The sequence below is a fragment of the Cuculus canorus genome, chromosome 8, assembly GCF_017976375.1.
Source record: "Cuculus canorus isolate bCucCan1 chromosome 8, bCucCan1.pri, whole genome shotgun sequence".
In the NCBI taxonomy this organism is placed as follows: Eukaryota; Metazoa; Chordata; class Aves; order Cuculiformes; family Cuculidae; genus Cuculus; species Cuculus canorus.
In genome coordinates this window covers 2289341-2317025 of record NC_071408.1, presented here as the reverse complement: position 1 = coordinate 2317025, position 27685 = coordinate 2289341, and the positions used below count along the sequence as shown (strand labels likewise).

The following is a 27685-nucleotide window of genomic DNA, read 5'->3' as shown; positions in this document are numbered from 1 at the left end:
AGTAGCGTGACCCTCCTGGCTCTGCAGCGCTTCCGAAGCGCCTGTGGGGCCAAGACAGAAAAGTTAACATTCCCTCGTTCCACACTAGGGACTTGTTTTTTCAAGCGGAAAGCCCACGGGCTTCACTTGCAGATAATGCCCTGCTCGCTCCAGCATTAATGTCAGGAGCATAGAGACAGTCAGAAAGTCGCGTAACTGGAACAAAAGTGTTCCCATTACAATAAGGCAGTAACTGAAGCCTGGTGGGCGAAATACTTCTGATTCCTTTAGCTCCTCCTAAGACACAGAAGGGATTGTACACCATTTCCAGGCAAAGCAGCTATTCCTTGGTGTGCGCAGGGAGAGGCACAAAAGGTGACGTTCGGGCTCGTCCATACAATCTGGGCTTTCTTTTTCTGTCAGATGGGCAAAACCAGCTGTGATCTGGGCTGAGGAGCTTTGCCTGTTGTGTGTGTCCAGCAGAAAGGGCAGCTGTAACTGGTGAGAATTCTCTTCCTGCTCCACAGTTGTCTGGGAAGCCTCGCCGTGGTGCTTGTTCAGCAGGGAGGGGCAGACCCACGCTAATTCATTAATGAAACGCTCCCGTTCCTTCAGGGCTGCCATTTGGGGGCTTTTGCTTTGTCCTGCATGATTGTGTTGGAAGGTAGGGCAAGTATGTGTCCTCGTGCTCTATGGGAACAGGCTTGGGGGAATGCAGCAAGGAGCCCTCTGCTCCCAGGAGCGTGGGCCAAGGGGGTTTCGATCAGCGCGGGCCATCCCTCGTGCCGTGGCTGCCCATCAGGACAGCGGATGAACTGCAGTAACGCAGTTCTCCCTCTGGATTCGGCACTGGTGAGACCGCAACTCAAATACTGTGTTCAGTTCTGGACCCCTCACCACAAGAAGGATGTTGAGGCTCTGGAGTGTGTCCAGAGAAGAGCAACGAAGCTGGTGAGGGGCTGGAGAACGTCTGATGAGGAGCGGCTGAGAGAGCTGGGGTTGTTTAGCCTTGAGAAGAGGAGGCTGAGGGGAGACCTTATTGCTCTCCACAACTGCCTGAAAGGAGGTTCTGGAGAGGAAGGAGCTGGGCTCTTCTCCCAAGGGACAGGGGACAGGACAAGGCCTCAAGCTCTGCCAGGGGAGGCTCAGGCTTGACATCAGGAAAAAATTTTTCAGGAAGGGTCATTGGGCAGTGGAATAGGCTGTCCGGGGAGGTGGTTGAGTCACCTTCCCTGGAGGTGTTTAAGGGACAGATGGACGAGGTTCTGAGGGGCATGGTTTAGGGAGTGTTAGGAATGGTTGGACTCGATGACCCAGTGGGTCCCTTCCAACCTGGTGATTCTATTATTCTATTATTAACGCAGCTGGTGGGGGTGAGGGCACTGCTGCCTCTCTGCATCTTTAGCGCTGGCCCGTGCTGTGCCACCAGGCCTGAGCCGCTGCTGCTCTGCCGGGCACTCCGGGCCAGTCCCTAGTGCCGGGCTGGCGACAGGCAACCAGCTCTCTGTCAGATCAAGGCTTTGCTGCAAGCAGCTAAACAGAAACTCAGAACTCTGGAACCAGCAGAGTAGTGAAATCAGTATTTGGTTATCAGCCCATCAGCACGCTGGAGGACACGCACCAGAGGACGGTGGAAATCTTAACTTCTAGGATATGATCTAGTGACCAGCGTGGGGAGGACAGCGGCACCTCTGCTGCTGTAGGGCCAAGGAAAGAGTCTGCCTACGCACCGCAGACAGCAGAAAGCTGCACTGGCTGCATAGGAGCTCTCGGGTTGCTTTCTGTTCAGCTGTGATGTAAGGAAACTTTGAGGGAGTTAAAGCTGTTCAAGGAAAGCTCTGAAAATCAGTCAGACTGAGCAGCGGGAGGGCAGGCAAAGATCCCTTCTGCATCCAGGGAACTGGATGAGCTTTAAGGTCCCTTCCAACCCAAACTATTCTATGATTCTGCAACCAGAAAGAGGTAAAGCTCAGTCCGTCTCAAGAAGCCCCACTCAGTGTACATAAGCATTCCTTCTTAACAGGAATCCTTCTTAACATCCTTCTGTTTACAAACTGTAGGGAAAAATAGGGAAAGGAACAGAACTTCACCTTTCTCAGTACTATACCTCAACAGGCGATTCATTACAGTTATCCCACACTGTTTTCTACAGAAGCTGCCTAATAGGCAATTAAATGCAACTAAAGTTGGCGGATTTAACCCGAGGGCTGTGAAAATGCTTCATCCCATTTCTCACCATCCAATCGTATAGAACAAACAGCAGCAGCTCTGGCAGGTCCCTGGAAGAGCTGCCACTCCCTGCTTGCCGGTCGCGTATGCTCCTTCTTGCCTCTCAGTCCAAGCACGGAACAGGCAGAGGAGTTCAGCCGGTTTTGATGGGCTGTGACAGTGGTGCAGCCCCACCTCCTCCCCGTTCCCTCTGCACAGCCCAAACAGCAGCGCAACGCACAGCCTGTCTAAAGGTTTCCGGCAGGAATGACAAGAGGAAGCAGCATCGGACTTCCCAGGAGGCTGTAGGTAAGAGTTTTGCTCTTATTATCAATTTGACAATTTCAGTCTGACTTGAGCTGGATGGGAAAGCGATGAGGGCCTTACCCGTACCTACCTTCGTGTACTTAAATGCCACGCGGCTTGGAAAGGTGGAGGAGTAAAGTCATTCACAAAGTAAAAATAGTTTATAGCACTAACGAGTCACAGTGCAATCAATGGTTTAATCAAACGACTACATTTTATATATATAATATTTAAAGAACATAAATATTCAGTAAATTCACTACAACATGAAAATAAGAGCTTCACATTCTCCCACGCTTTTTCAAGGACTGGGGACAAAGGGACAGACAGACTGCTCGGCGTCACAAACACCTCTCTTGCTCAAGGGGACTGGACGTTACCTCAGCTATCACAACGGGAAGGGATGCTGCAACTACTCTAGGAGTCTCCCCATAAACGGTAAAGCATTTATCGCCGCTGCTCCCCCACCCCCCGCGTTCTATTCATGCACTACTAGTCTAAACAACGCAACATTTCACCAGAAAGCCAGGAATAACGCATTTCCTTACACGCGGCCCCCTCTACATTTGGGGGCCTGGAAACTTCCCTTTCGTGTCACAAAACCTCCAGGAAGAGAAAATAATTAAGTTACTCAAAGAAGCCTGTGCAGTTTTCACAAGGGGATAAAGCTGATCTGAGACAGCGGGCGGAAGGGACACATTTACAAGTGCTATGTCTGAAAGATGGAAGCGAAGGAAGGGAATTCCTTTCCAGGAGAATCCCCGAGCAGCTGAATACTTGGGTACCACGTGCCAAAAACAGTCTTAACTGCAGGCAAGACCAAGAAGGAGCAACACTGTATGGTCTGAAGTGCATTACTTCTCACCTACCATAGCAATATTTTGCTTCTGGCCTCAGGTGCAAACGAGTGAAGGCTTCAAGTCTGACCTTCAAGGGAACTCCGGGTGCCATTATTCCCCTTAGGACAATGACGAGAATCCCGGGCAAGCAACAGCGAGGTCCGGTGCGAGGGCAGCGGGATGTAACATGCAACGATCGGCACCTTCCGGCCTCTGCACAACAGCCTACTGCCTAGTTTTAAAACTTGAACCTACATTTAAGACACTAAATGGTAAACTTTGTCAAGTACTAAAATTGTCTTCCAAAGTGCTGAGCCACCTTAGTTAAAGCTATGGTAAAGGAAAAAGGAAAGAGAATCTTTGAGCAGCTACAAAGTCCTCCCTACTCCCACTGCGCCTGGATAAACTCACAGCTGGGGTGGCACGAATTCCATACAGCAAAGAATTTCCATGTTCTGTCCATGTGCGGGAATTTCAGGGATTTGTTTTAAGGAGAAAAAAACAAAAAGGTTTTCAGGACAGTTCTTTAAAGAACATTCCAATACATTCACAGTAAAGATCTGTTCTCAGGAGAAAGAGAGTAGGGCTGTAGAACTTTGTTCGGTTCAGGCTGCAGTGGGCAGAGTTCTGGGTTTGGGTTGTTTTGGGGGGGGGGGGGGGTGACCAAAAGATGCGTTGAAAATCAAACCAATCTGAATCTCATCAACCATCTTGCACTGAAGCAAGGCTTTAAAGTGTCAGTTTTCTCACTGCAGCTCTCTTTGTTCACAAGAAAACAATTAATAACACTATTCCAGGGAATCAGATTAGCTGCAAGACTATCAGAAATCAATTCTCTCCCAGTCTTTTAGGATAACCATTAGCAAATTACAACATTTAACACATTCCATGGCATACGCTACTATTGAATAGACTGACAGCCATCCAACGCTCAGTACTTCACAGAGGCTACGATAACTGTGTCAAATGTATTAGAAATCCAGATTGACCTGGACAAAATTAAGACACTCCAAACCAGAACACTCGTTCAGTTATCATGCATTAGGAACAAAAAAAGCATGTCAAACACTGGAATGCACTGGAGAAGGGCATTTAGTCTCCTAGGGAAAAACCAATAACCCAAACCAAAGACTAAATTAAATACAACCCAGAATACTGTCTAGTCATGTTAATAAGTATACTGAGAGAGCCTGAAGGCATCGCATGTACTGTCCATGAAGATAATGGTGGTGCCTTCTTTTAATATTAAAGTCAGAGCTATAAAAAGAGTTAGTCCCGTCTCCGTTTGCAAGCGCAGCTTATTTATGTTCCTTCGTTGGCGCATAGTACAGTTCCATGGGTTTGTTCACTTTCCAGTACTTCTCACTGACCAGTTCCAAGGAAAATGACCCATTTAATACCTAGAAGAGAACATCAAAACAGAAATGAAGCCTGATGGTTTGCACAGGCACTACTGCAGCCACAGACAACTACTTCAATCAGAGGACTGTGCAGACTCGATAATCAGGAACAAGTCGTTTACTAAGCACTCGTTATCACAAAGCAACAACGCAAGCTATTCCTAACTCCTCCTCCTCTCACTTAAAACAGCACCGAAAAGCACTTTTGCAAAGGGAATACAGTTCCAACTGAAGTAAACTTGAGTTTTCCTCTTTCCTCTCTGCAAACACGGAGCAGTAGGTGTGTCTTTCCACCAGAAGTGACTCCGCTTTTGTCCAAGGGACAATCTTGTAGCCATGTTTGAAACAGACTCTCTCATTGCAAAGCACCTGCATGTCTCTAAATCAGAAGACTCACTGTATTCAGATAAATCCCCATGTGTAAGACCAGGGTCGGAGTCTGATCTCCTTGTGATACTACCTTGTTCTAGCTGTATGTTCTGGACTCAGCATAGAATCGTTGAGTTAGAAAAGACTTTTGAGATCAAGTCCAGCTGTCTTTGTCCCCTGCTAACCCACAGCCCTGAGCACCTCATCTACATGTCTTTTAAACCCCTCCAGGGATGGGGTCTCCACCACCTCTCTGGGCAGCCTGTCAAGTGCCTGAGAACCCTCTTGGTGAAGAAATTTTCCCTGATGTCTAATCTGAACCTCCCCTGGCGCAGCTTGAGCCTCGTCCTGTTGCCTGTCACTTGGGAGAAGAGCCCAGCACCCACCTCGCTACAACCTCCCTTCAGGGAGCTGCAGAGAGCGATGAGGTCCCCCCTCAGCCTCCTTCTCTCCAGGCTAAAGCACCCCGGGTCCCTCAGCCGTCTCTCGTGAGGTTTGTCCTCCAGCCCCTTCCTCGGCTTCATTGCACGCACTCCAGCACCTCCAGCAGCCAAGGAGGGATTCTTCCCTGTGTGTACTCAACAGCTGTTTGACAGCAGAACATTACAAGCCTACATGGAAGTGGAGAAAAACCACCTCACAACAGCCACTTGAGTGCCAGACCTATGTGCCCTCCAAACATTCTCCGCTGAAATAATGGTTTTCAATTTCAACTATAAAATGATGGCATCAGCCAGGCAGTCGTTGCTGGCACCACTGGATTTTTTCCTCAGTAATTTATATGCCTCCTTTTCCACTAACCATTTGCTGTATACTTTCTCCTAAAAACCAATAGATCTTCTTCTAAGTAAACAACGTGGTGGTGGTGTGAATTTCACCTCTAAGCCAACTCAGGAGAAGTCCCAGCTGAGTGGATTTTAATCAAATCTCTACCAAAGACACCCTGATGCTCAGTTTGACTCTTAGAAGTTCTGCTTACAGTGAACTGCCCGTTGGCAGTAGCGATGTAAATGGTGTACTGCTTCTCACTGGCCGTGTCAAGGTTCATCTGGTTCGACTCTCCTTTGCTGCGAAGCTCCTCCAGCGCCAGTCTCACCGCGAGGTACTTGGACAAGTGGTCCACGGTGGCATTGCCTGAGGTCTTGATGTATCTGTGGCAACCACAAAGATAATCAAAGACATTTGAGTTGCAGGTATCAGAAAAGGACATGTGGAACACCCCCAAATGTCTGCATCGAAGTGCGAAAAGGCCTTGAAAGACAGTCCACAAATGAGACTATTAATTGTTCCCACAGGACATCCAAGCTTACTAAATTATATTCTTCCAAAGTGCCCTTACATCTGTTTGACACTTCACCCGCAGGCCCTCCTGCTCTTGTAGAGAGAAGACAGCACTGCCTCGTCATCCTGAAATGAAAACCTTAATAATAGGTCATCAAGGGGGTTTGAGAGCTGCTCCTGACTGCTTAAACCTTCTGAGCTTAGAAGTGCCTGCACAGAACGCCGTAAGGTGCCACACTCTGCATCTCTGCTCCTTCTTAAATGCTCTTCTGTATTGTTTCACTGCCTGTTCTCACTTTAATTCCTCATGCAAGAATTCAAGGCTGACACAAACGCTGCAGAGGCCTCGCCCAGAAGCCTTTCGGAACAACCTTGCAATTCCAAACCAAAACAAAAAGTTGGCTGAAGCTTATAATGTATATATAGGCACTACAGAGAGATGTCTCATCAGGAGCGAAAGCCAGGAGGAGATCTGAGAAAAATCTGTGAGCTTGCTCGTTGCTGGGATCAGGAATTTGCAGTTTGTGCTTGGATTGGGTCCTGAAGAAAAAGCCAGGAAAAGCTTCCAGCCTACAAATCCTGCTGACACACAACTGCTCCCAAAACTGCTGACACTGTGCAAGGTTTGTTTATTCCCATAGAATCTTGGAGTTAGTAGAAAGGGGCTGGTATTACCCCAGCACCCTAGTAACTACTGCGAACTGCAGCGCTAGAAAACTTTATATAAACACCTTTATTTACGATCCAAGCCTTACAACAGATTGTTGCTGTACTTTTGGTAGGAGTCCAGCAGTGCCATCTACCTTGCAACAGAAAGAAGGAAAGAGTGCATGTGGTTAAACAAAATGTGCAACACCCGAAGTAAATTGATTTTTAAAAGCCCCAAGAAGTGCCGGAAAGCAAAAGCGCCAGCAAATAACAGCACAATGCTTGAAAAGGAACAGAAGACGTTTACCTCGTCTGTGCACTGTCGTCGTTCTCCATGAGGGTGGGGTGAGGCCTGAAGACTAATTCGATCTCACTAGCACCATCCATTACGGGGTCTATTGCCACTGTTGTGTTGTTATTGTCCAGTTCGAGCCCGGAATCATCCGATGTTTTGGTCCTCTTGTTACTAGGCCCCGCTTCCTGATTGCTGTGTGTTGAGGCATTGCTACAGTGAGAACTGTCGCCGTTGTCTTCCGCTCCACTGCCATTCTCGATCTGCTGCTTCTTGCCCCTCTGTAACCTGATCACAAACGGGCAGAAATAAACACTAATCCGCATTCACAATTCAGCCAGCGCAGAGACCCACAGTGCTTGTACAACTGCTCCCTCTCCCAGTCCCTCCCGCCACACACAGTGCTTGGGGACACACGAGCATTAAGCTTTTCAGAGATTGAATTTAAAGAAATCCATTTTTATAAAAAGACACTCATAGACAAGAGTATGGATGATTTTCCTATCCCTCAAACACCTTTTAGATGTGTTTTAAGATAAATTTTAACCTCACAGAGTTATTTTTCAGGCAGCTTCAGACCATTGTTTCCATCTAAGTATGAATCCACATGTGATTAGAAGCACAAATCACACCCTGCTTCCCCACAACATGAAGTCCTAGGTTTAAATTTGCGAGACTTCATCTGGAGGATTGTGTCCAGTTCTGGAATCCTCAACAGAAGAAGGAGATGGAGCTGTTGGAATGGGTCCAGAGGAGGCTACAAAGATGATCTGAGGGCTGGAGCACCTCCCGTATGAGGACAGGCTGAGAGAGTTGGGGTTGTTCAGCCTGGAGAAGAGAAGGCTCTGAGGAGACCTTAGAGTGACCTTCCAGTACCTGAAGGGGCTCCAAGAAAGCTGGAGAGGGGCTGTTCACAAAGGCTTGTGGGGACAGGACGATGGGGAATGGGGATAAACTGGAGAGGGGCAGATTTAGACTGGACAGAAGGAGGAATTTCTTCACTCTGAGGGTGGTGAGGCCCTGGCCCAGGCTGCCCAGGGAAGCTGTGGCTGCCCCATCCCTGGAGGTGTTCCAGGCCAGGTTGGATGGACTCTGGGCAGCCTGAGCCAGTGGGAGGTGTCCCTGCCCATGGCAGGGGGTAGAACTGGATGATCTTTAAGGTCCCTTCCAACTCAAACCGTTCTACGATTCTAAATGCACACTCAGAATTTCAATACTGCCTCAACACCATCTCTTTCAGCCTTGTGAATGGAGTGGCAAACAAAACCTAAATTCTGGCCTTACGTGCCTTGATTTGCATGTAACGGGAGTACGCTGGCACAGGATTCATTGCATCACAGTTTATTCTCACAGACTTGATAGCCCTAACTTGGAATCTGCTGTTTGCATCAGGAGCCAGAGAGGCTGCAGGGAGCGATACAAACAGTTCTTCTTAGGAGACAAAAGGTTAAAAATTATTTTGCACAGGTTAAAAGTTATTTTAGCAGATTTTGGAGGAGAGAAAAGGAATCTCAGGCTATGCAGGGAGTGAGGCCAGATGGTGTATTTTTAGTGTTAAGGCAAATGAGGTCACATGTGGACAAGTTACGTGGATTACATACCTGTTCATAGCCTGAATCTTTAATCCTTCCTCAATGCTGTGACTTAGCGCTTGCTGGTTATTGTGCTTGCTGATTCTCGCTAGCACTCTCTCCTGATGAGCTTCATATTCATCTCGGCTTGGATAAATTTTACTGATGAGAGCATCAAAATTGGGATCTGGTCTCAGCGATCTTTTTGAAACCAGCTTCTTGCGACACGTGGGACATTCTTTGTTGCTGGACAGGAACAAGAAGGAAAAATCCAACATTATTCTCCAGCAATTACGGAAGGCTGCCCTGATGGTGCAATTCTTAGTCAAAATGCTCACCAAGACTCAATATTTACAGCAAATGTGGAATGGGGCTTCTGTCTTTTGACAGATCTTCCATCTTTTTGACAGATCACGTAGTTCCAGATATTTAAACAACCCCCCCAAAACATGTATCTCCCCAATTCCTTGTTTTAAAAGTACGCTTAGGCAAACTGTACTTAGACTGAAGAGTTCACAAGTTCCACTCCGCAAACCTGTTCTTCCCTTACCTCTTCCTGGATTTTCACCTACAAAAGATACACTTCTAGTGCGAATTGCATTGAGGAATCGTCTTGCAAGACAAAACAAAGCTTAAGGGACCTCTTCTATAGTTCAAGCATTAATTACTGAGAACATTAAAAAGGTCCTGTCCTTCCTACCACTTTGTTCCCATTTAACTGTCAGGCTCACACCATTTTTTTCCTGTAAGAGGAAGGGCAGCAATAGCTGAACCACTGACATCTGTCCTCCTGATGGGTCTCTGGCTTCCCTCTAATGGATTTTTGCTGATTACTCATCAGAATTTACACAGGCACAGCAAATTAAGTGTGACCTCTGACCACAGGTAACTGCTATCATCAGAAACAGACACACCATCGCTCTTGGTTGCCTCAGAATTCCATCACTTTTGAGAAAATATGAGCTTGTAATTGAAGAAGACAAGAAGTTATTTGTACTTCAGTGCAGGTTGTTTCGGTGGAGAAGCCTGAAGCAGGACTGCTGCTGAAAGGCCACATGATTTGCAATTAATTAATACGAAAAGGAAAGATAGGGGAAATTAGACTCATTTTTATACATAGTGTATTTTTGCTCTATGTTACTAGAGAAATGGAAAAAGGGAGAAAAGAAAGGAAGAAAAAGAAAAAAAAAGAGAAAAGATAAAAGGAGTTTTCAACTTCTTGCAAAAAAAATGAAGTTATGGGATGATTTTTCACGCCTGGCCAGGACTGCTCTGAACAAAAAGGAATGAAATAGGAAAGGCATGCTGTCCGTTCTGAAACCTGCAGCGCACAGGAGGCATGGAACTGTTCCACATCGACACCTGGATTTCCTGGATCTCATTTTCATCTGAAGGGTAATCCCTTTTCCCTGTAAGAGCATTTCCATACCCGCTCCTGAGGGCTGTGATGATGCAGTCAGCGCAGAAGCGATGCAAACACTCTTTTGTTGTCATGGTGTTCTTTAACATATCCAAGCAGATGGGACACATCAGCTCACTGTGCAGGCTCCTGGGCGACACCACTATTTCCAAGCCATCGGTGATCGCTTCCTAGGATAAAATAAACTTCTTGAATAGAATTTAGTAGCTTCCTCACAGAGACGGCACGGTTTACTACTCTTTTAAAGTGAAATACGGGAAAAACACAAACCAAGACACATACACAACCACACTGAGTACACACACTCATGCTGCCAAAGAAAGGAGAAGAGAAATAAAGATAAAAAAAGGGTTTTTTTTAATATTATAAGAGATGTTTTGGTTCGGGAGGGTTGGTGTTTCTTTTTTAAATATGCTGTCATTTAGAATAGACAGATAATACTCTGAAAGTAAAAAGGAAATCTTAAACATCAAGCTTCATGATCCAGTGGGAGGTGTCCCTGCCCATGGCATGAGTTTGGAACTGGATGGGCTTTAAGGTCCCTTCCAACCCAAACTATTCTATGATTCTATGTTCTTAAAGCCTTGCCACAGGGGCAGCTCTTCAGCACGTCTTACCTGGGGCGTTCTCTGCAATTCGTACAAGCTGAGCTCCCATGTTTTGCTTAAGGGCTGTGTCCCGTTGGTCTGCACGGCTTGAGACATGGCTGGAAAAGAAGAGAGAAATGAGTTGCACGCTCACCTACGTGTGGCTCCAGCTCCCTGTCCCGAGCAACTGTGGGGTCCCCAGGTCCACACAGCAGCTTCTGTGCCAACAAAGCAGAATTAGAGGGAGAATGCTTGTTCCTCTGAGTACCAGGCTCCACTGTGCTACACACGGACAATCCCATGCTCTGTAGCACTCCAGAAAAACTGAGGGAGTCGGTCAACCATGAACACTTTGCAAAGAAATCAATTAAGGTTGTTAAACAAAAGTGACACAGAACTGAAGGCCATCAAATTTTGGCTGCATGGTGCAAAAGCTGCAAATGCCACCTGATGCGGAAAACATCCACTTCCAAACATGCACATGGGTCACGTAGGGTCTGCTTCCTAACCAAGGGGAAGGTCAGAACTATGCACGCACACAGAAAACAAGGAGTAACAGTTGTAAGCTTAGGGAGGGTACGTTTAGACTGGATACGAGGAAGAAATGTGTCCCTGTGAGGGTGGGGAGGCCCTGGCCCAGGTTGCCCGGAGAAGTCGTGGATGCTCCATCCCTGGAGGTGTTCAAGGCCAGGCTGGGCAGGGCTTAGAGCAACCTGATCCAGTGGGACGTGTCCCTGGCCATGGCAGGGGGTTGGAGCTGGATGGGCTTTGCAGTTCCTTCCAAGCCAAACCATTCCATGATTCTATGAAAACCAGCTAAACGTGTTTACTGGAAGCACACTAGAACACCCTTCCTTTTCCTCCTGACCATAAATCATCAGGGTTTCCAATCAGCAGTTTAGAGATGCTGAAAGATAAATATTCATCACTGAGCAGTTTTATTCAGGAGGTTCAGCTCTCCCGTGCGGTCCCACTAGGATCACACCAGTGGATGTGCACCCCAGCTCTATTCTTCTCTGGACGTGCTCCAGCTTCTCAACGTCCTTCTCTGAGGGCCCAACACTGACTGCAGGATTTGAGGTGTGGGTTCACCAGTGCTGAGCACAGCAGAACAATCCCCTCCCTGCTCCCACTAGCCACACCATGGTTGATCTAAGCCAGGATGCTGTTGGCCTTCTTGGCCACCTGGGCCACTGCTGGCTTATGTTCAGCTGCCGTTGACCAGCACTCCCAGGTCCCTTTCCAGCCGCCCTTCCTCAAGCCTGGAGCGTTCCGTGGGGTTGTAGTGACCCAAGTGCAGGACCTGGCAATTGGCCTTGTTGAGCCCCGTCCTGCTGGCCTCATCCCATCAATCCAGCATGTCCAGATCCCTCTGTAGAGCCTCTCTTATTGGTTTGCCCCTTCTTCCAAAGGCCATGGGTCATTTCAAGCGCTGAGAGAAATTTGTGAAGCTGCTAGTCATTCACACCATTCCCCAAATCTGCCGAAGCATTCCGTCACCAGCATACCACAGCAGACACCTCAAAAGAGCGCTGGATTTACTGGGACTTAACAGAAAAGCCTCCTTCCAGCATTACACAGTTCCATCACAGTGGAGAGCTCATCTCAGCAGCCCCATAGTAAAGAGATCACCGCACGCACAAGCAGTACCTCGTCTAAAATGCCATGCTTTTACTTGCTAACCCAGAAGGGCAGCTCTCCAAGTGCCAGACTGTCAACAAACCTATTAATCCAGAGGACAAGTGTATTAACGCTATCACTTAGACTGCAACCTTGCCTACAAGCCCAAGGCTACACTGCAGAAGACACAGTACAAGTGCCATGATAAATAATTGACCGGCTTTGTTCTAAAGGCTTCTAATACAAGATGCCGAGTGCTTCATTCTCACTCTGCAGTGATAGCACTTTTGAATTTTAAGAGGAAAAACACTGGCATAAAGCTAGCTGAAAGCTGATGAGACCCACAGAGTCCACTTTATCAGCAGTAAACGCCTCTTCTGCTACATACAACGTAGAAATCTGAGGAACACTGAAAACATGGGCAAGTCAAACATGCTGGAAAGCTGAAAAAGCTTCCCCTCTGAAAAAATCAACAACAAAAAATCACATTACACTGCATAGAGTTTTTCATCTGCTTAATAATCAATTAATAAGCCTCCTTAGCTTTTTCCCCATTTACCTACAGTTTCCAGATCTGTATCGGGCCTGAAAAACATGCGTGAATGAGGCTCGGCTTCCTTATGACATCAGGCTGGATCACGTCTCTTCACAATGCTATGAACATCAGCCTGAGTTTTCAGCTATTCAACACTTTAGATCATTTCCACTTCATAAAGTAAGAAGAAGGCAGGATCTCTTCTTCATAGGTCCCACATGCTAGCGTTAGGAAGAACGTGCAGTCAGATCCTCCCTCTGAGCCTTTTTTCCATCACTGAGGCTTTGAGAAAACTAACGTGCCACGACTTTATAGTTTTCATCATTTTTCACCTTTCTGACTTGTCTCTACCCCCTAGGATATAGGAGGAAAGCAACCAGTCGCATGTCAACAGGACGACATGAAGGGGAGAAACCACATTCCTGCAGGCAGATCAAACCTCTTTCCCTTGGTGCCCCTAACAAGTAGTGGTTGTTGTGATTTATGCTTTAGCCAGAGGGACACTCTTGTCAGTCACTAAAAACCCCACCTTAACTAATATTATAAGGACACCTGGAGTCCTTCAGACCCACTCAGTCTTCAGGCAGAGCAAAACTCACAATTACAGAGTACACCCATGTGTCACTATCAAAGCAAGAGCTGACTGCTACACCCAGAACGTGTTATAGACCTGAGAGCCAGAAACGTTAGGAATTCAGGTTTGATTCCTTGTCACTCCCAAGTTCCAAGGAGTATCCCAGAAAAGAGAAACAAGCTAACATTTCTTATTTAGTCATAAATCTTGCCTAGCTGCTTCATGGATTCTATTAGAAGACAAAACAGGGAGATTGCTGAAGATTATCAGAAAGCGCTAGGTTTGATTTCTTTGTACCCGGGATGTTTCTCAGCTCTCCACCCTCACACAGCATTAACAACAAAAGAAAACTAAAACTCACTTGTGCTCTTCTTGAGGAGCTTTGGAAACTTCAGATCGATTTTACATAACCAAACTTTACCCACCAGTTGCTGGGATTTGAGCCTGCTGGCATCAGGGAAAAGCCTCACATCATTTCATTCAAAAGACTCGTTTAAGCCCAATTCCCTTGGAAAACAGGACTTACGCAATTTTGCTCTTTATATATCTGTAGAAGATTTTCCAAAACAAATTTGAAGACAAATGGCTGGGGTTTAAAAACATAACTACAAAATGAGTTTTTTTCCTGAAGTGACAGAAAACAGGCAGAGTCACGGGAAAAAATAATAGCATGAAAGCCCCTATCAGAAAAGCCCCTCTCTCCTGCTTGCCTACCGACTGGGGAATTTATACCCAAAAGTCCCTCCAATGAGCTTAGAAAAACCCTCCAGCATAGCAACATCCACACTTGTCACATGCCGCATCCACTTCACAAGCTCTTATACTGAAATGCTCTTAATTATTTGCTCAAATACAGTCATAAGTCACAGTAGGCTGAGCACTGGGGTATCTCATTCCTGAAAGCATCCACTAAAACTAAAATCCAACTAGCAATAAGTATTCATCGGACCACTCTGGCTATAAAGCAGCCCAGAGATCAACAGCAGCATTTCGCTACTCCTTCTCTCCCCTACGTCACCTTCTACTCCCTTAGAGTCACCAACGTATTACTGCTCCTTAGTCTTATTTTTCAAAAATCTGTCTTTTGTGAAAGTTAAAAATTTCATAGACTCGTAGAATGATAGAAAGAACCGTTTGGGTTGGAAGGGACCTTAAAGCCCATCCAGTTCCAACCCCTTGCCATAAGCAAGGACACCTCCCACGGGATCAGGGGCTCAAAGCCCCATCCAGCCTTTCCATGAAATCCTAGTCTTGGGTTATCATAGAATCATGCGAATGGTTTGGGTTGGAAGGGACCACAAAGCCCACCCAGATCCACTCCCTGCCATGGGCAGGGACATCTCCCACTGGATCAGGGGCTCCAAGCCCCATCCAACCCGGCCTTGAACCCCTCCAGGGATGGGGCAGCCACCACTGCTCTGGGCAACCTGTGCCAGGGCCTCACCACTCTCACAAGAAAACATTTCTTCCTAAGATCTCATCTCAAGTCCCCTCTTTCAGCTCAAAACCATTCCCCCTGATCCTCTCCCTGCACTCCCTGACCAAGAGCCCCTCCCCAACTTTTCCAGAGCCCCTTTCAGCACTGGAAGCTGCTCTAAGGTCTCCTCGGAGCCTTCTCTTCTCCAGGCTGAACAATCCCAACTTTGTCAGCCTGCCCACATACGGGAGGTGCTCCAGCCCTCGGATCATCTCTGTTGTCTCCTCTGGATTCGCTCCATGTCTTTCCTGTGCTGAGGACTCCAGAGCTGAAGGCAGAGCTCCAGGTGACACTCCAGGGAACATGAGCTCCTTTGTGAATGCCTGCTGCCTTTAAAGGCAAGTGGTTAGCGCTTACACAAACCCAGTGTTGACAATGCTTTTGTACACATTAACTACAAGTCTATCATCTGCAAAGCACAATCGAAACCAATTAAAAGACTATTAAAAGACGTCAAATTAATACAAACTATGGAACTGAAACTTCAAATAGCAATTACATGCTCCAGAAGTCACATCTGATAACAAATAATGAGTATTTACACCATGCTTTCCACCCTTAAGGTATATCGGCTTGCAAACAAACACATCCTTGCACTCTCTTTGTCGGGTACAAACAAAGAATTAAGAACCAAGGGAAGACATAGCTGTAGCTCGTTGTTATGCACTCCATGAGAGAGACATAGCCAGCACACTGGTAACCCCACAAGCAACAGCGCTGCTGGGAAGTAGGAAAGGAATGCGATTCTTGTCAGGACATCATCTTGAAATCTTAGCTCTGCCAGTGCATGTTTAAAGGCCTCTGCATCATGACACCCATACACACTATTCCATGCCAACCCTCCCAGCGCCTCCCCAAGCACCACAAGGAAAGGGGCTGTCACCCCTGCAGCCAGCCAAAGCCTCCGGAGCCCTGCAGGAAGCCTCCACCTCTCTCCACATCTACTGCAGAAGCACAGATCATAGGATCATAGAACAGTTCGGGTTGGAAGGGATCTTTAAGATCATCCAGTTCCAACCCCCCTGCCATGGGCAGGGACACCTCCCACTGGCTCAGGCTGTCCAAGGCCCATCCAACCTGGCCTGGAACACCTCCAGGGATGGGGCAGCCACAGCTTCCCTGGGCAACCTGGGCCAGGGCCTCACCACTCTCAGACTGAACAAATTCCTCCTTACGTCCAGTCTAAATCTGCCCCTCTCCAGTTTATCCCCATTGCCCTTCATTCTGTCCCCACAAGCCTTTGTGAACAGCCCCTTTCCAGGTTTCCTGTAGCCCCTTCAGGTACTGGAAGGTCACTTTAAGGTCTCCCCTGAGCCTTCTCTTCTCCAGGCTGTACAATCCCAACTCTCAGCCTGTCCTAGAATGGGAGGTGCTCCAGCCCTCAGATTATCTTTGTAGCCTCCTCTGGACCCGTTCTAACAGTTCCATATACTTCTTATGTTGAGGATTCCAGAACTGGACATAGTCCTCCAGATGAGGTCTCACGAGAGAGGAACAGAGGGGCAGAATCCCCTCCCTCGACCTTCTGGCCACGTTTCTTTTGATGCAGCCCAGGATGCGGTTGGTTTCTGGGCTGCAAGCGCACATTGCCGGCTCACGATCCCGTCAACACAGAGAGAACCTCCTCCTATTAACGCCTCCACTGCAGATGTAGCTGCTGCCCTTGCTCTCACCCATAGACAACCGCACCATGGCACACGGAACACATCTACCATGGCTCACAGGACAACATTCAAGCCATTCCTTAGGAAAGCTATTAGCCATGAGGCACTCACGCCGTTAAGGAACCTCTCTCCTTTTTTCCTAGGTCCATTTTAAGGGGTTCTGTATTTCATTCTTAAAAAGTAAAATGGGAAACTGGGTTTGAGCTAAACAAAATAAACAGAAACCAAGTCTGAATACATGAAAAATACATGAAAATGAAGGATGGCTGGGACTATCCCGAGGCCACATGTTACCATAAATAATGTATGCTAATGCAAGCAATCTGACTGCAGTGCATGTTATGGTTGATTTTTAATGGGATGAAATAACTCAAAGCAAGTCTACCCTTTCACTCCTTCGAGTCCCTCTACTTTCAATTACACCTGAAGGACAGAGTGATGCACACAGAGCAAGACACAGACACAAGGTGATAAGCATCCCAACAATCCCATTTTAACAGTGTCTGCTGATGGTTCTTTGCCATCCTCTTTTCCTACTTTATTCACAGAAGTAAACAAAGAGTTTGCCATTCGAATACTTGGATCAATTATATCAATCTAGCCCCACCGTGAGGAAACAATTTAACTATAATAAAACCAGAAAACTAATATTAAAATAAAACGCAAATTTGTCTTTCAGATGGGTACAGCTCCCACTGAATGTTAGATGAACAACTGACTGGCACGATGAAGTTACTAACACAATAATTATTTGTACATATGTGTGTGCCAGATGTTCCCCACACTCCAGGCTGTGCCGAATCCTCCGTTTAAAATATAAATACAGCCTGTTGTGCATGAAAAAAATAATACATTCTCCTGGTACTTTGCCACCAGGATGCATAGGAAAAGTTATAAGTGTGCTAGATTCCTTGAAAGCACATCATCTTTAAGGCAGGTTGTCAGGTTCTCTCATTCGCCACTTAATTTGGAGTCTAGATGTCTCAAAACTGGAAGCTCATTGAAATCTATTGTCAAGGTCACCCCAGAACGACTCATGCTTTATCCTCTTCTGCCGTTACTTTCAATAACAAAGCTTTTCATCTAGAAGAGTCTCAACAACATAAGAAGTTATTTTATAAACCACAGTAGCAGAAGTATGTCAAGATTAGGGAAGCTGTTTTTATTCCCAAAGTACTAAAAGGCCCTTCATTTTCAGACGGTCAAACTAGAAATCCAAAGTTAGTCAGCGTATAAAGAGCAATTGGCAGAGAGACAACCTCAATTCTTCCCTAAAGCGCTACCAGCCAGGAGAGAAAAAAGGGGGGAAAAAACGTATAATCCATTCAAGACCACTGACTCAAAAATGTCCCAAAGCAGCCAGTGAAAGTGAGGAACGTGGAGAAACCGGAGCCATCGGCGCAGTTTAACAGCCTCAACAGCCAATGACACTCTAGATGTCTTCCCAACATGATTGTCCCCCTCAATCACAATCTGAGCTTTTAGTTTTCCTGATAACGAGTCCCAAACCATCACTGCCCCATAAACTTAGCAGATATTTCTCTTCCGTACAGAAAAACTCCTTCCTTGAAAATCAAGTAGCAACCCCTAGCACTGCAACTACGTCCAGTAGGCTACGGACAGATGGCATCCAATAGAGGGAAAAAGAATATTGGCATTTCTGAAACACACCCGCTCGCTCTCACGGTTTCTTCCCTGTATTTATTCTCCTAAGGAAGAAAGTGTTTTGCCCGGTGCCTTAAGACGTGCGACTTTCCAGTTAACTGCCATTCCCCATTGACTGGGCATGAAAGGAATTGATCCACGGAGCACGGCCGCATTTCCAATCTGGCCGCCAAGCTGCTCATCCCGGCCGTTAGCACCATTAGAGCTGTGACCTCACACCAGCCATCTGCTGTACATATGGACACCTTTGGAAGAATTCAATTAATCTAATGCTCATAGGAATGACCAGAGAGAGAAAGAATCCTCCCAGTTTAGATGTCAAGGAAAAAGAAGTACCAAATTGAACTTCTGATCATGCTCCAGGCTGTTTTATCACAGTGTTAAGTACAATCAGGTACTTTTGGACATGAAGTACATGATTTTATGCTTCTCTGTACATTTACAGCAGTAAAGTATAACAGCGTATAAGCCTGTGTACATTGCTCTCACACAGCCGAGGCTTAAAGTCCCATTTATTCCAATGAGTTCTCTATTCCCTGGATCACCTCGTCACTGCCAATAATCTCAGTCCTTACTATTCAACTTCTCATTTATAGTTCTGTATCGTACTCCAACGGACACTTCAGCTACAAAAACTGGGATACACAAAACTACCACAACATGTGCAGAGAGTTCTCTCTGGATCCTGTCAGCTGCATCCAGGTAGTGCAGAATTCATCCATCTTCCTCTAGCTATTGTCCTTCCAAAAGCTCAAACTCATCACGTTCCATAACTAGGCTATTCCTAAACCAAAAAGCTTATATGTTTTTTTTATCCCAGAGGGTTTATGCAGGAAACTTTTCAGGTTTTGGTACAAGAAAAAATAGCAAACGTTGCCCACTCTACTAATGCAACAGGTAGTAAGATTATTTTAATCATTACAGCTAAAAAATGCCAGTACTTACCCTTTTACACCATCTGTACCTTGTCAAAAGTGAGCACGAAAATAGAATTTCACTCTTTCTGCCAGGAGTGAAAACAAAACCGTTAGAGAAACAGTACCTTTTCACTCTTGTGCGGGCCAATAAATCAGACAAGCCCAAAACTTGCCAAAGATCTTTGCCTATAAATCATATAAAAAGGAAAACAGTCATTACCAAGCCATAATTTAGCCCTGTGAAGTAACAATATCAATCAGCACTCTGTGGAGGAGTGACAGAATTGCCATTTTCTATGCAAAGTTTCTCATATTATGAAGCACGTTACCGTACTTCTTAATGAAGTTCTTAAGCCCTTCGAATTAAATCAACCTCAGACTTCAGGATTAATGACCAACTGTGAAGGAGACATGCAAAAATGCCTAAAATTCCGCCTACAATTCATTTCACTGTTGCACCAGATCAGTGTGGGACGGATAAAGGATGGAAAACTGTTGGGAGGAAACAAAAATCAACCTTCAAACTCCAGAGAAGCCGAATCGGTCAGAGCAAGTGAACACAAACACACAAGCCAGGAATGATTCATGCTGCCTTAGGACAGTTTTAATCAGATTTGTATCTTTTTTCCTTTTTAAAAATCCTTTCTCCAGCAGCACGTTCACAGTGCACCAGACCTCACAGCCTGCAGGATAAAATCATGGAATGGTTTGGGTCTGAAGGGACTTTAAAGCACATCCAGTTCTAGCCAAGGGCAGGGACACCTCCACCTGGATCCAGTTGCTCCAAGCCCCATCCAACCTGGCCTTGAACCCCTCCAGGGATGGGGCAGCCACCACTGCTCTGGGCAACCTGGGCCAGGGCCTCCCCACCCTCACAGAAAACATTTCTTCCTAAGATCTCATCTCAATCTCCCCTTTTTCAGCTCAAAATCATTGAAATATCAGCCGTGGAAAGCAAGAACAGACCCCTCTGATCAATAAGGTCGAGTTTGATCATTTCAGTAGCCCTGTTAGCCTTTTAGCTTGCCGTACAGTTTAACAGGAATCCCACGGACACACTTGCACTACAACTCGAATGGTCTTTCCAATCTTCACAGATGCCATTATCACTTCAGCAGCAAAGGGTTGGTCTCTAGAAATCCAGTCTTCTACCGTCAGTTTTTTGGGAATGTGGAGAAACACAGTAGTTGATTGATGACTGTGCTGGCAAAAATCACTTCTATAGCTTCAGCTACCCCAGGGAAAAACAAACCTGCAGCTGATTTTTACCCAAGAGTTCAGCCCACTGCTGGTGGTGATAACAAACCACACGGATTCAATTCCATCTTCAAGACTGTGCAGTTTTATACAACTCTGTGCTCATAGGGACAAAGATGTTTATCAATACAAATGGCATTAAGCATGACTGTTCTAATGAGTTTACACCGTCGGAGAAATTCTGAGAATATCAGACCAAGAAATAACCTCGGTTTCCAGTTTTTCCCAAACTATGTTAGATAGCCACAAAAATTTCTCACCCGCTTACTCTTATCAGAGTGAAGCCAGCCACAACCAACAAGGATGTAGTTTTATTAATGAGAACAAAAGATGGCTGGGTTATTAATAAACAGAAAATAAACTCCCCCACAACACACAAGGGACAAAAAGAAAGACTCAAGTCATCTTACGTGTGATTGACTTAATAGCTACATAAATACACAGGAACAAAACTGGCAACCAGACAGCTTTCATCTAAAGCTGGGTGACAGCTCACGACGATTTGTGTCTTAAAGATTCTCTCTCAAATAAAACCATGCGTATTTGTAAACGGGACGACAGGAGTGATACCTACACAGCTTAAACCCAGTAAACAGCCAAAATAGTTTAACGTTATCCCTGAGTGGTGCAGAGTACAGAACGTATCAGGGGTTTACTTAGTTAGCAGAACACTACTAACTCTCAGCTGCTCATGAGAGCTCTACGATCCAGAAGTGGGGGAAGGGCACAGGGATAATTCCTAAAATATTTCGGCCCTGCAAGTAGTCTAAACAGCTCTATAACACAGAGCGCTGCTCATTCCTCAGAAAATTAAGAATTCAAGGTCAGCTTCAAGGGCCAGTTATTTTCAACAACGAGAACCAAGTTGAGGCTCAACAACACCCCTTCTCCCATTTCCTTCCTCTCTGTTTGCGTCATTACTAATCTCCTGATCTATTCAGTAAAAAATAGGTAAAAGGGTATTTAGGCAAAAAAATCCCTTTAGGATTTTAGGAATCCCTTTACTCTGATCCTTTTGTGCACGTTCTTTGAACCGGAGCTTCAGTAAGAGTAGGTCCAACGCTCCCTTTAAGAAAAATCCAAGTGAGCAGTTGCAAACTTGCACCTCATTTTTTTAAGCTCCTTTTTCCCTGTGCTTCCCCCCACATCACGTTTTTTTTTTTGTTAAGCAAGGGAAAGAGAAACTTTTAAGGAAAGCTGAAGAATTTCACATATCCCAACATCTACCTCACATGTAAGAGTGATGGTTTTCCTACAGATGCCAGCCATATTTCTACACAGCCCTGGAAATGCCAGAATTCTGCTCTAATCATCCAAGATGCCTAATCAAGTCCTTGCACTCAACATATTACCATGCACCACTCTTAAAAACACAAAGAGTCATTGATAAAGGGTGCCCCACGCAACTTATTTCACTGTCGCTTCCGTATTATTTCAAATTCAACAGTGCTTTTCTTGGCAGCTGCAGTATGACTGGTGTTTCAAAGCTCTGAAGCCAAAGGTCAAAATCTTAGCCACTGAAGAAGTTAAAAAAATCCTCCAATGCAAAATCCGTGTCTCACTATTACTATGAGGCTGAACGCAGAAAATAAGGCATTTATTAAACACTGTAAATCATAACTCACAGAGTCAATAAGGTCTAAAGATGTCCTGAATCACAGAACGGTTTGGATTGGAAGGGACCTCAAAGCCTATCCAGATTCACTCCCTGCCATGGGCAGGAACACCTCCCACTGGATCAGGGGCTCCAAGCCCCATCCAACCTGGCCTGGAACACCTCCAGGGATGGGGCAGCCACAGCTTCCCTGGGCAACCTGGGCCAGGGCCTCCCCACCCTCACAGGAAAACATTTCTTCCTAAGATCTCATCTCAACTCCCCCCTTTCAGCTCAAAAACGTTCCCCCCGATCCTCTCCCAGCTCCTCCCCAGCTTTCCTGGAGCCCCTTTCAGTACTGGAAGCTGCTCTAAGAGTCCTCGGAGCCTTCTCTTCTCAAGACTGAACAACCCCAACTCTCCCAGTCTGTACTCGTATGGGATCTGCTCCAGCCCTCGGATCATCTCTGTGACCTCGCCTGCACTCACTCCAACAGCTCCATGCCCTTCCTGTGCTGAGGACTCCGGAGCTGAACGCAGGGCTCCAGGTGAGGTCCCACCAGAGCAGAGGGGCAGAGAGCACAGCAGAGAGGCAGAATCACAGAATCACAGAATCACAAGGTTGGAAAGGACCCATTGGATCATCGAGTCCAACCATTCCTAACAATCCCTAAACCATGTCCCTAAGCACTTCATCCACCCGTTCCTTAAACACCTCCAGGGAAGGCGACTCGACCACCTCCCTGGGCAGCTGTTCCAGTACCCAATGACTCTTACTGTGAAGAATTTTTTTCTGATATCCAACCTGAACCTCCCCTGACGGAGCTTCAGGCCATTCCCTCTTGTCCTGTCCCCTGTCACTTGGGAGAAGAGCCCAGCTCCCTCCTCTCCACAACCTCCTTTCAGGTAGTTGTAGAGAGCAATAAGGTCTCCCTTCAGCCTCCTCTTCTCCAGGCTAAACAACCCCAGCTCTCTCAGCCGCTCCTCGTCAGACGTTCTCCAGCCCCCTCACCAGCTTCGTTGCTCTTCTCTGGACACACTCCAGAGCCTCAACATCCTTCTTGTGGTGAGGGGTCCAGAACTGAACACAGTACTCAAGGTGTGGTCTCACCAGTGCTGAGTACAGAGGGAGAATCATCTCCCTGGACCTGCTGGTGAACTTAAGTGTCATCACCGAAGCACACCAAAACAGAACCAGATCCAGCTGCAAAGCTGGCCACACGACCCTATGGCTCAGCTAACACCTGCCCAGTGACAATTCCTCCCATCTCCAAACAACCGACAAAGCTAATCCTGCAGACAAGTCTTTCAGTGCAAAATACACTGCTTATCGATATCTGCTGCTTTCAAAGTGAGCGCCTCTGTCTTAGCTGACAAGTTGAATGCTAGCTCCGAGCTTGACATGATGTATAAAAATGTCAAATTATCTCATTACAAAAGTTCTTAATGAAAACAGATGAATACAAATGAGAGTACCTCTGCAGGGAACTCCTATGACAAATCGAGTCTTTGTCACTGAATGAATGACATATTTGATTAAAGAATTTTCCCCAAGCAAAAATAATTTCACCCGCACACCAGTCACATTTTTCCAAATGCAAGCGATTTCCTTTAATCTTTCAAAGCCTGCGTGCAATGCATAGTTATTGCCAAGCTATAACCGCTTCCAAACAGGACTAGATTATGATTTGCCATACTGGAAACCACCGTTCTCCACTAGCTGTCCTCTGCGTATCTATGGAATTAGCGACTCGATCCAATAACTATTTTCCATGGAAGATGGTCTGAAAAACAAACAGCTTAACAAAAATCCCAAGAAAAAGGCTATTGCTCAGCGTGTTTGTATCACACACGCTAATGCTGCGGGGCGGGTCTGAGGAAGGCAAACGACTTTCGAGAGCCAGCTCTCACAGACTATAAAAGTTGGCAAGAAACAAGTGCTAAATTCATACTGGAAGCAGTGAGAGCGAGTGTGAAAGGAGACACATCCCCAGCTCCCAACACAGTCTCTTTTTCCAGCTGATGCCCTGCTGGAAACGATGACATTTTCACAAGCGCAGTCAGGTTGTTCCCAGTATCAGTTTATCAGCATCACGCCTTGCAAATACTGTTCAGCACGGTGATGCACACAGGCTTTAGGAGAAACAAAAGACTGGGAATGCAGGGCAATAAATCATATTGAATGTTGCCATTTTAAGCAAGGGAAATTTATTAAAATGACAATAACTGCTTATGACCCTGTTAATCAGCTCTCCGTTCCCACACGAGGCATTTGGCAATGCCTCGCTCTCCGGGCTGGGACGTGATACGGAGCGGTGTACGGTACCCTTCTCTGCAGCTTCCAGAGTGCGTGCATGCACATACGGACACACAGACACACATCCCTGCATGTCCGGGCTGCGTGGCCACACACCGAGACCCCTGGGAGGGCTGAGGGCAGCTGGAGGCTCCTGTAGGGAGGCTGGGGGAGCAGAGGGGACTCGCACAGCCTGCAGCCCCCCTGCCAGCCCCGCTACCCCCCCTGTGTCCTGCACTGGTGGGCTGCGAGCTCAGCGTGGGGGAGATGAGCAGCCCCAGCCCCAAGGGCAGCAATCGAGGGGCTCAGGGTGGGGTGGGGGGGAGCCTGTTAGGGGGGCTCGGGGTGCAGAGAGCCCAGCAGCCCTAGCCCCAAAGGGTGGCCAGTTGGGGGGCTCGGGGTGGGGGGAGAGGAGTAGCCCTGGCCCCAAGGGGCAGCTGGTTGGAGTGCTTGGGGTGGAGGGAGATGAGTAGCCCCAACCTCAAGGGGCAGATGTTTGGGGGGGCTTGAGGTCAGGGGAGATGTGTAGCCCTGGCCCCGAGCGGAAGATGTTTGGGGGGCTCGGGACGCAGGGAGTGCTAGACCCAAGGGGTGGCCAGTTGGGGGGCTCAGGGTGGGGGTAGCCCAGCAGCCCTAGCCCCAAGGGGCAGCCGGTTGGGGGGCTCAGGGTGTCGGGAGACGAGTAGTCCTGGCCCCAAGGAGCAGCCATTCGGGGGGCTCAGGGTGGGCAGGGGGAATGCAGCAGCCCTGACCTGGGGGAGCAGCCATTCGGGGGGCTCAGGGCGGGGGGAGCAGCCATTCGGGGGGCTCAGGGTGGGCAGGGGGAGCCCCAGCAGCCCCAGCCGAGGGGAGGCACCGGGGCGGGGGCAGCAGGAGAGGGGAGCGAGGGCAGAAGGGGCCGAGCAGGCTCTGCCGGCAGCGCGGAGGGAGGCAGCCCGCAGCCCATCCCCGCGGGGGGCGCAGCTCCCGCTGCCTCCCCCGCACCGGCACCTCCCGCACCCTCCCCCGCGCCGGGGCCCTTTGGGGCTCCTCGGGGCTCCCGCAGCACCCCCCCCCCCCCCGGCTCCTGCCGTGCCCCCCAGCCCCGGGGGCTCCCGCCCCGTCACCTGGCCGCTCGCAGCCCCGCAGTCCCGCGCTGCGCCGCAGCCCCGGCACCACAATATGGCAGCGGCGGCTCCGCAATGGAGCTCGGGAAACCCGCCGAGTTACATATTCATGGCCGGGGCTGCGCAGGGGGGGACCGGCACCGCGGAGACCCGACAGCGCCCGGCACCCCGCACCGCCATCTCCCCACTGCCTGTCACCCCGCACCCCAGAACCCCGTCTCCCTGTCACCCTGCACCCCAGCTCCCTCCTTCATTCCCTGTCAGCCCACACTTCCATCTCCCCATCGCCTGTCACCCCGCACCTCAGAACCCCTTCTTCGCTCACCCTGCACCCCAGAACCCCTTCTCCTCCATGCCTGTCACCCCGCACCCCAGAACCCCTTCTCCTCCATGCCTGTCACCCTGAACCCCTGAACCCCTTCTCCCCATCGCCTACCAACCCGCAGTCCCAGCTCCCCATTCCCTGTCACCCCACACCTCCCTCTTCCCCACACCCGTTACCCTGCACCCCCAGCTCGTTCTTTCCATTGCCGTCACACTGCACCTCAGGCACCCTCAGCAAGTTTGCAGATGACACTAAGCTGCGTGGAAGCGTGGATCTGCTGGAGGGTAGGGAGGCTCCAAAGGGGTCTGAACAGGCTGAGACCAACGGCATGAGGTTCTACAAGGCCAAATGCCGGGTCCTGCACTTGGGGCACAACAGCCCTGTGCAGCGCTACAGAGTGGGGGAAGAATGGCTGGAGAGCTGCACAGAGGAGAAGGACCCGGGGGGTGTTGGTTGACAGCAGCTGAACATGAGCCAGCAGTGTGCCCAGGGGGCCAAGAAGGCCAACGGCATCTTGGCTTGGATCAGAAATGGTGTGACCAGCAGGTCCAGGGAGGGGATTCTCCCTCTGTACTCGGCACTGGTGAGACCGCACCTCGAATACTGTGTTCAGTTCTGGACCCCTCACCACAAGAAGGATGTTGAGGCTCTGGAGTGCGTCCAGAGAAGAGCAACGAAGCTGCTGAGGGGCTGGAGAACGTCTGACGAGGAGCGGCTGAGAGAGCTGGGGTTGTTTAGCCTGGAGAAGAGGAGGCTGAGGGGAGACCTTATTACTCTCTACTACTACCTGAAAGGAGGTTGTGGAGAGGAGGGAGCTGGGCTCTGCTCCCAGGGGACAGGAGACAGGACAAGGGGGAATGGCCTCAAGCTCCACCAGGGGAGGGTCAGGTTGGATATCAGGAAAAAAATTTTTAAAGAAAGGGTCATTGGGCACTGGAACAGCTGCCCAGGGAGAGGGGGAGTCACCTTCCCTGGAGGGGTTTAAGGGACTGGTGGATGAGATAGCTACTCACGGGTATGGTTTAGGGAGCGTTAGGAATGGTTGGACTCAATGATCCAGTGGGTCCTTTCCAACCTGGTGATTCTATGATTCTATGATTCTATGATTCAGAACCCCATATCCCCATTGTCTGCCACCCTGCACCTGCAGCTCCTTCTTTCCATTCCCTGTCACCCCGCTCCGCCAGCTCCCTCGTTCTATTGCCTGTCACCCCACACCCCCAGCTCCCCCCCACCTGTCACCTTGCACCCCCAGCTCCCTCTTTCCATTGCCTGTCACCCCACACCCCCAGCTCCCCCCCACCTGTCACCTTGCACCCTCAGCTCCCTCTTTCCATTGCCTGTCACCCCAGAGCCCCATCTCCCTGCTGCCTGTCACCCTGCACCCGCAGCTCCCTGCTGCCTTTCACCCCGCACCCCCAGCGCCCCACTGCCTTATAAACCCTCTCCCCAGCTCCCCGCTGCCTGTCACCCCGCACTCTGGCTCCCTCTTTCCATCACCTGTCACCCCGCACCTCCATCCCCAGCTCCCTGCTGCCTGTCACCCTGCACCCATGGCTCCCTCTTTCCATCACCTGTCACCCTGCACCTCCGGCTCCCCACTGTTTGTCACCCTGCACCTCCAGCCCTGCCTCCCCACTGCCTGTCACCCCACATTTCAGCCTCAGGTCCCCACCAGCTGTCACCCTGCAGCCTCCTCACCTGGTGAAGTGATGGATCGAGGCTGTTGAACTTGACCAGAAGAGGTCCACTGGCC

The 27685-nt window shown here is 48.4% G+C and overlaps 1 protein-coding gene across 3 annotated transcripts; it reads right to left on the bottom strand.

Moving 5' to 3' along the window:
• Window positions 1–2687: 2687 nt before the first annotated feature.
• Window positions 2688–26169, bottom strand: RNF2 (ring finger protein 2). 3 transcript variants are annotated; one of them, XM_054073472.1, is made up of 7 exons: window positions 26149–26169; window positions 10931–11019; window positions 10323–10483; window positions 8924–9139; window positions 7338–7610; window positions 6081–6252; window positions 2688–4732 (listed from the first exon to the last, which is right to left on the bottom strand). In XM_054073472.1, exons 2-7 carry the CDS (start codon window positions 11015–11017, stop codon window positions 4631–4633), a joined length of 1011 nt encoding a protein of 336 aa, XP_053929447.1. In that variant the 5' UTR covers window positions 11018–11019; window positions 26149–26169; the 3' UTR covers window positions 2688–4630. The 3 variants fall into 3 exon arrangements, with proteins under 3 accessions (XP_053929447.1, XP_053929445.1, XP_053929444.1); XM_054073470.1 differs by lacking the exon at window positions 26149–26169 and adding an exon at window positions 26106–26127; XM_054073469.1 differs by lacking the exon at window positions 26149–26169 and adding an exon at window positions 25605–25725 and having other exon boundaries at window positions 2689–4732.
• Between the last annotated feature and the right edge of the window lie 1516 nt (window positions 26170–27685).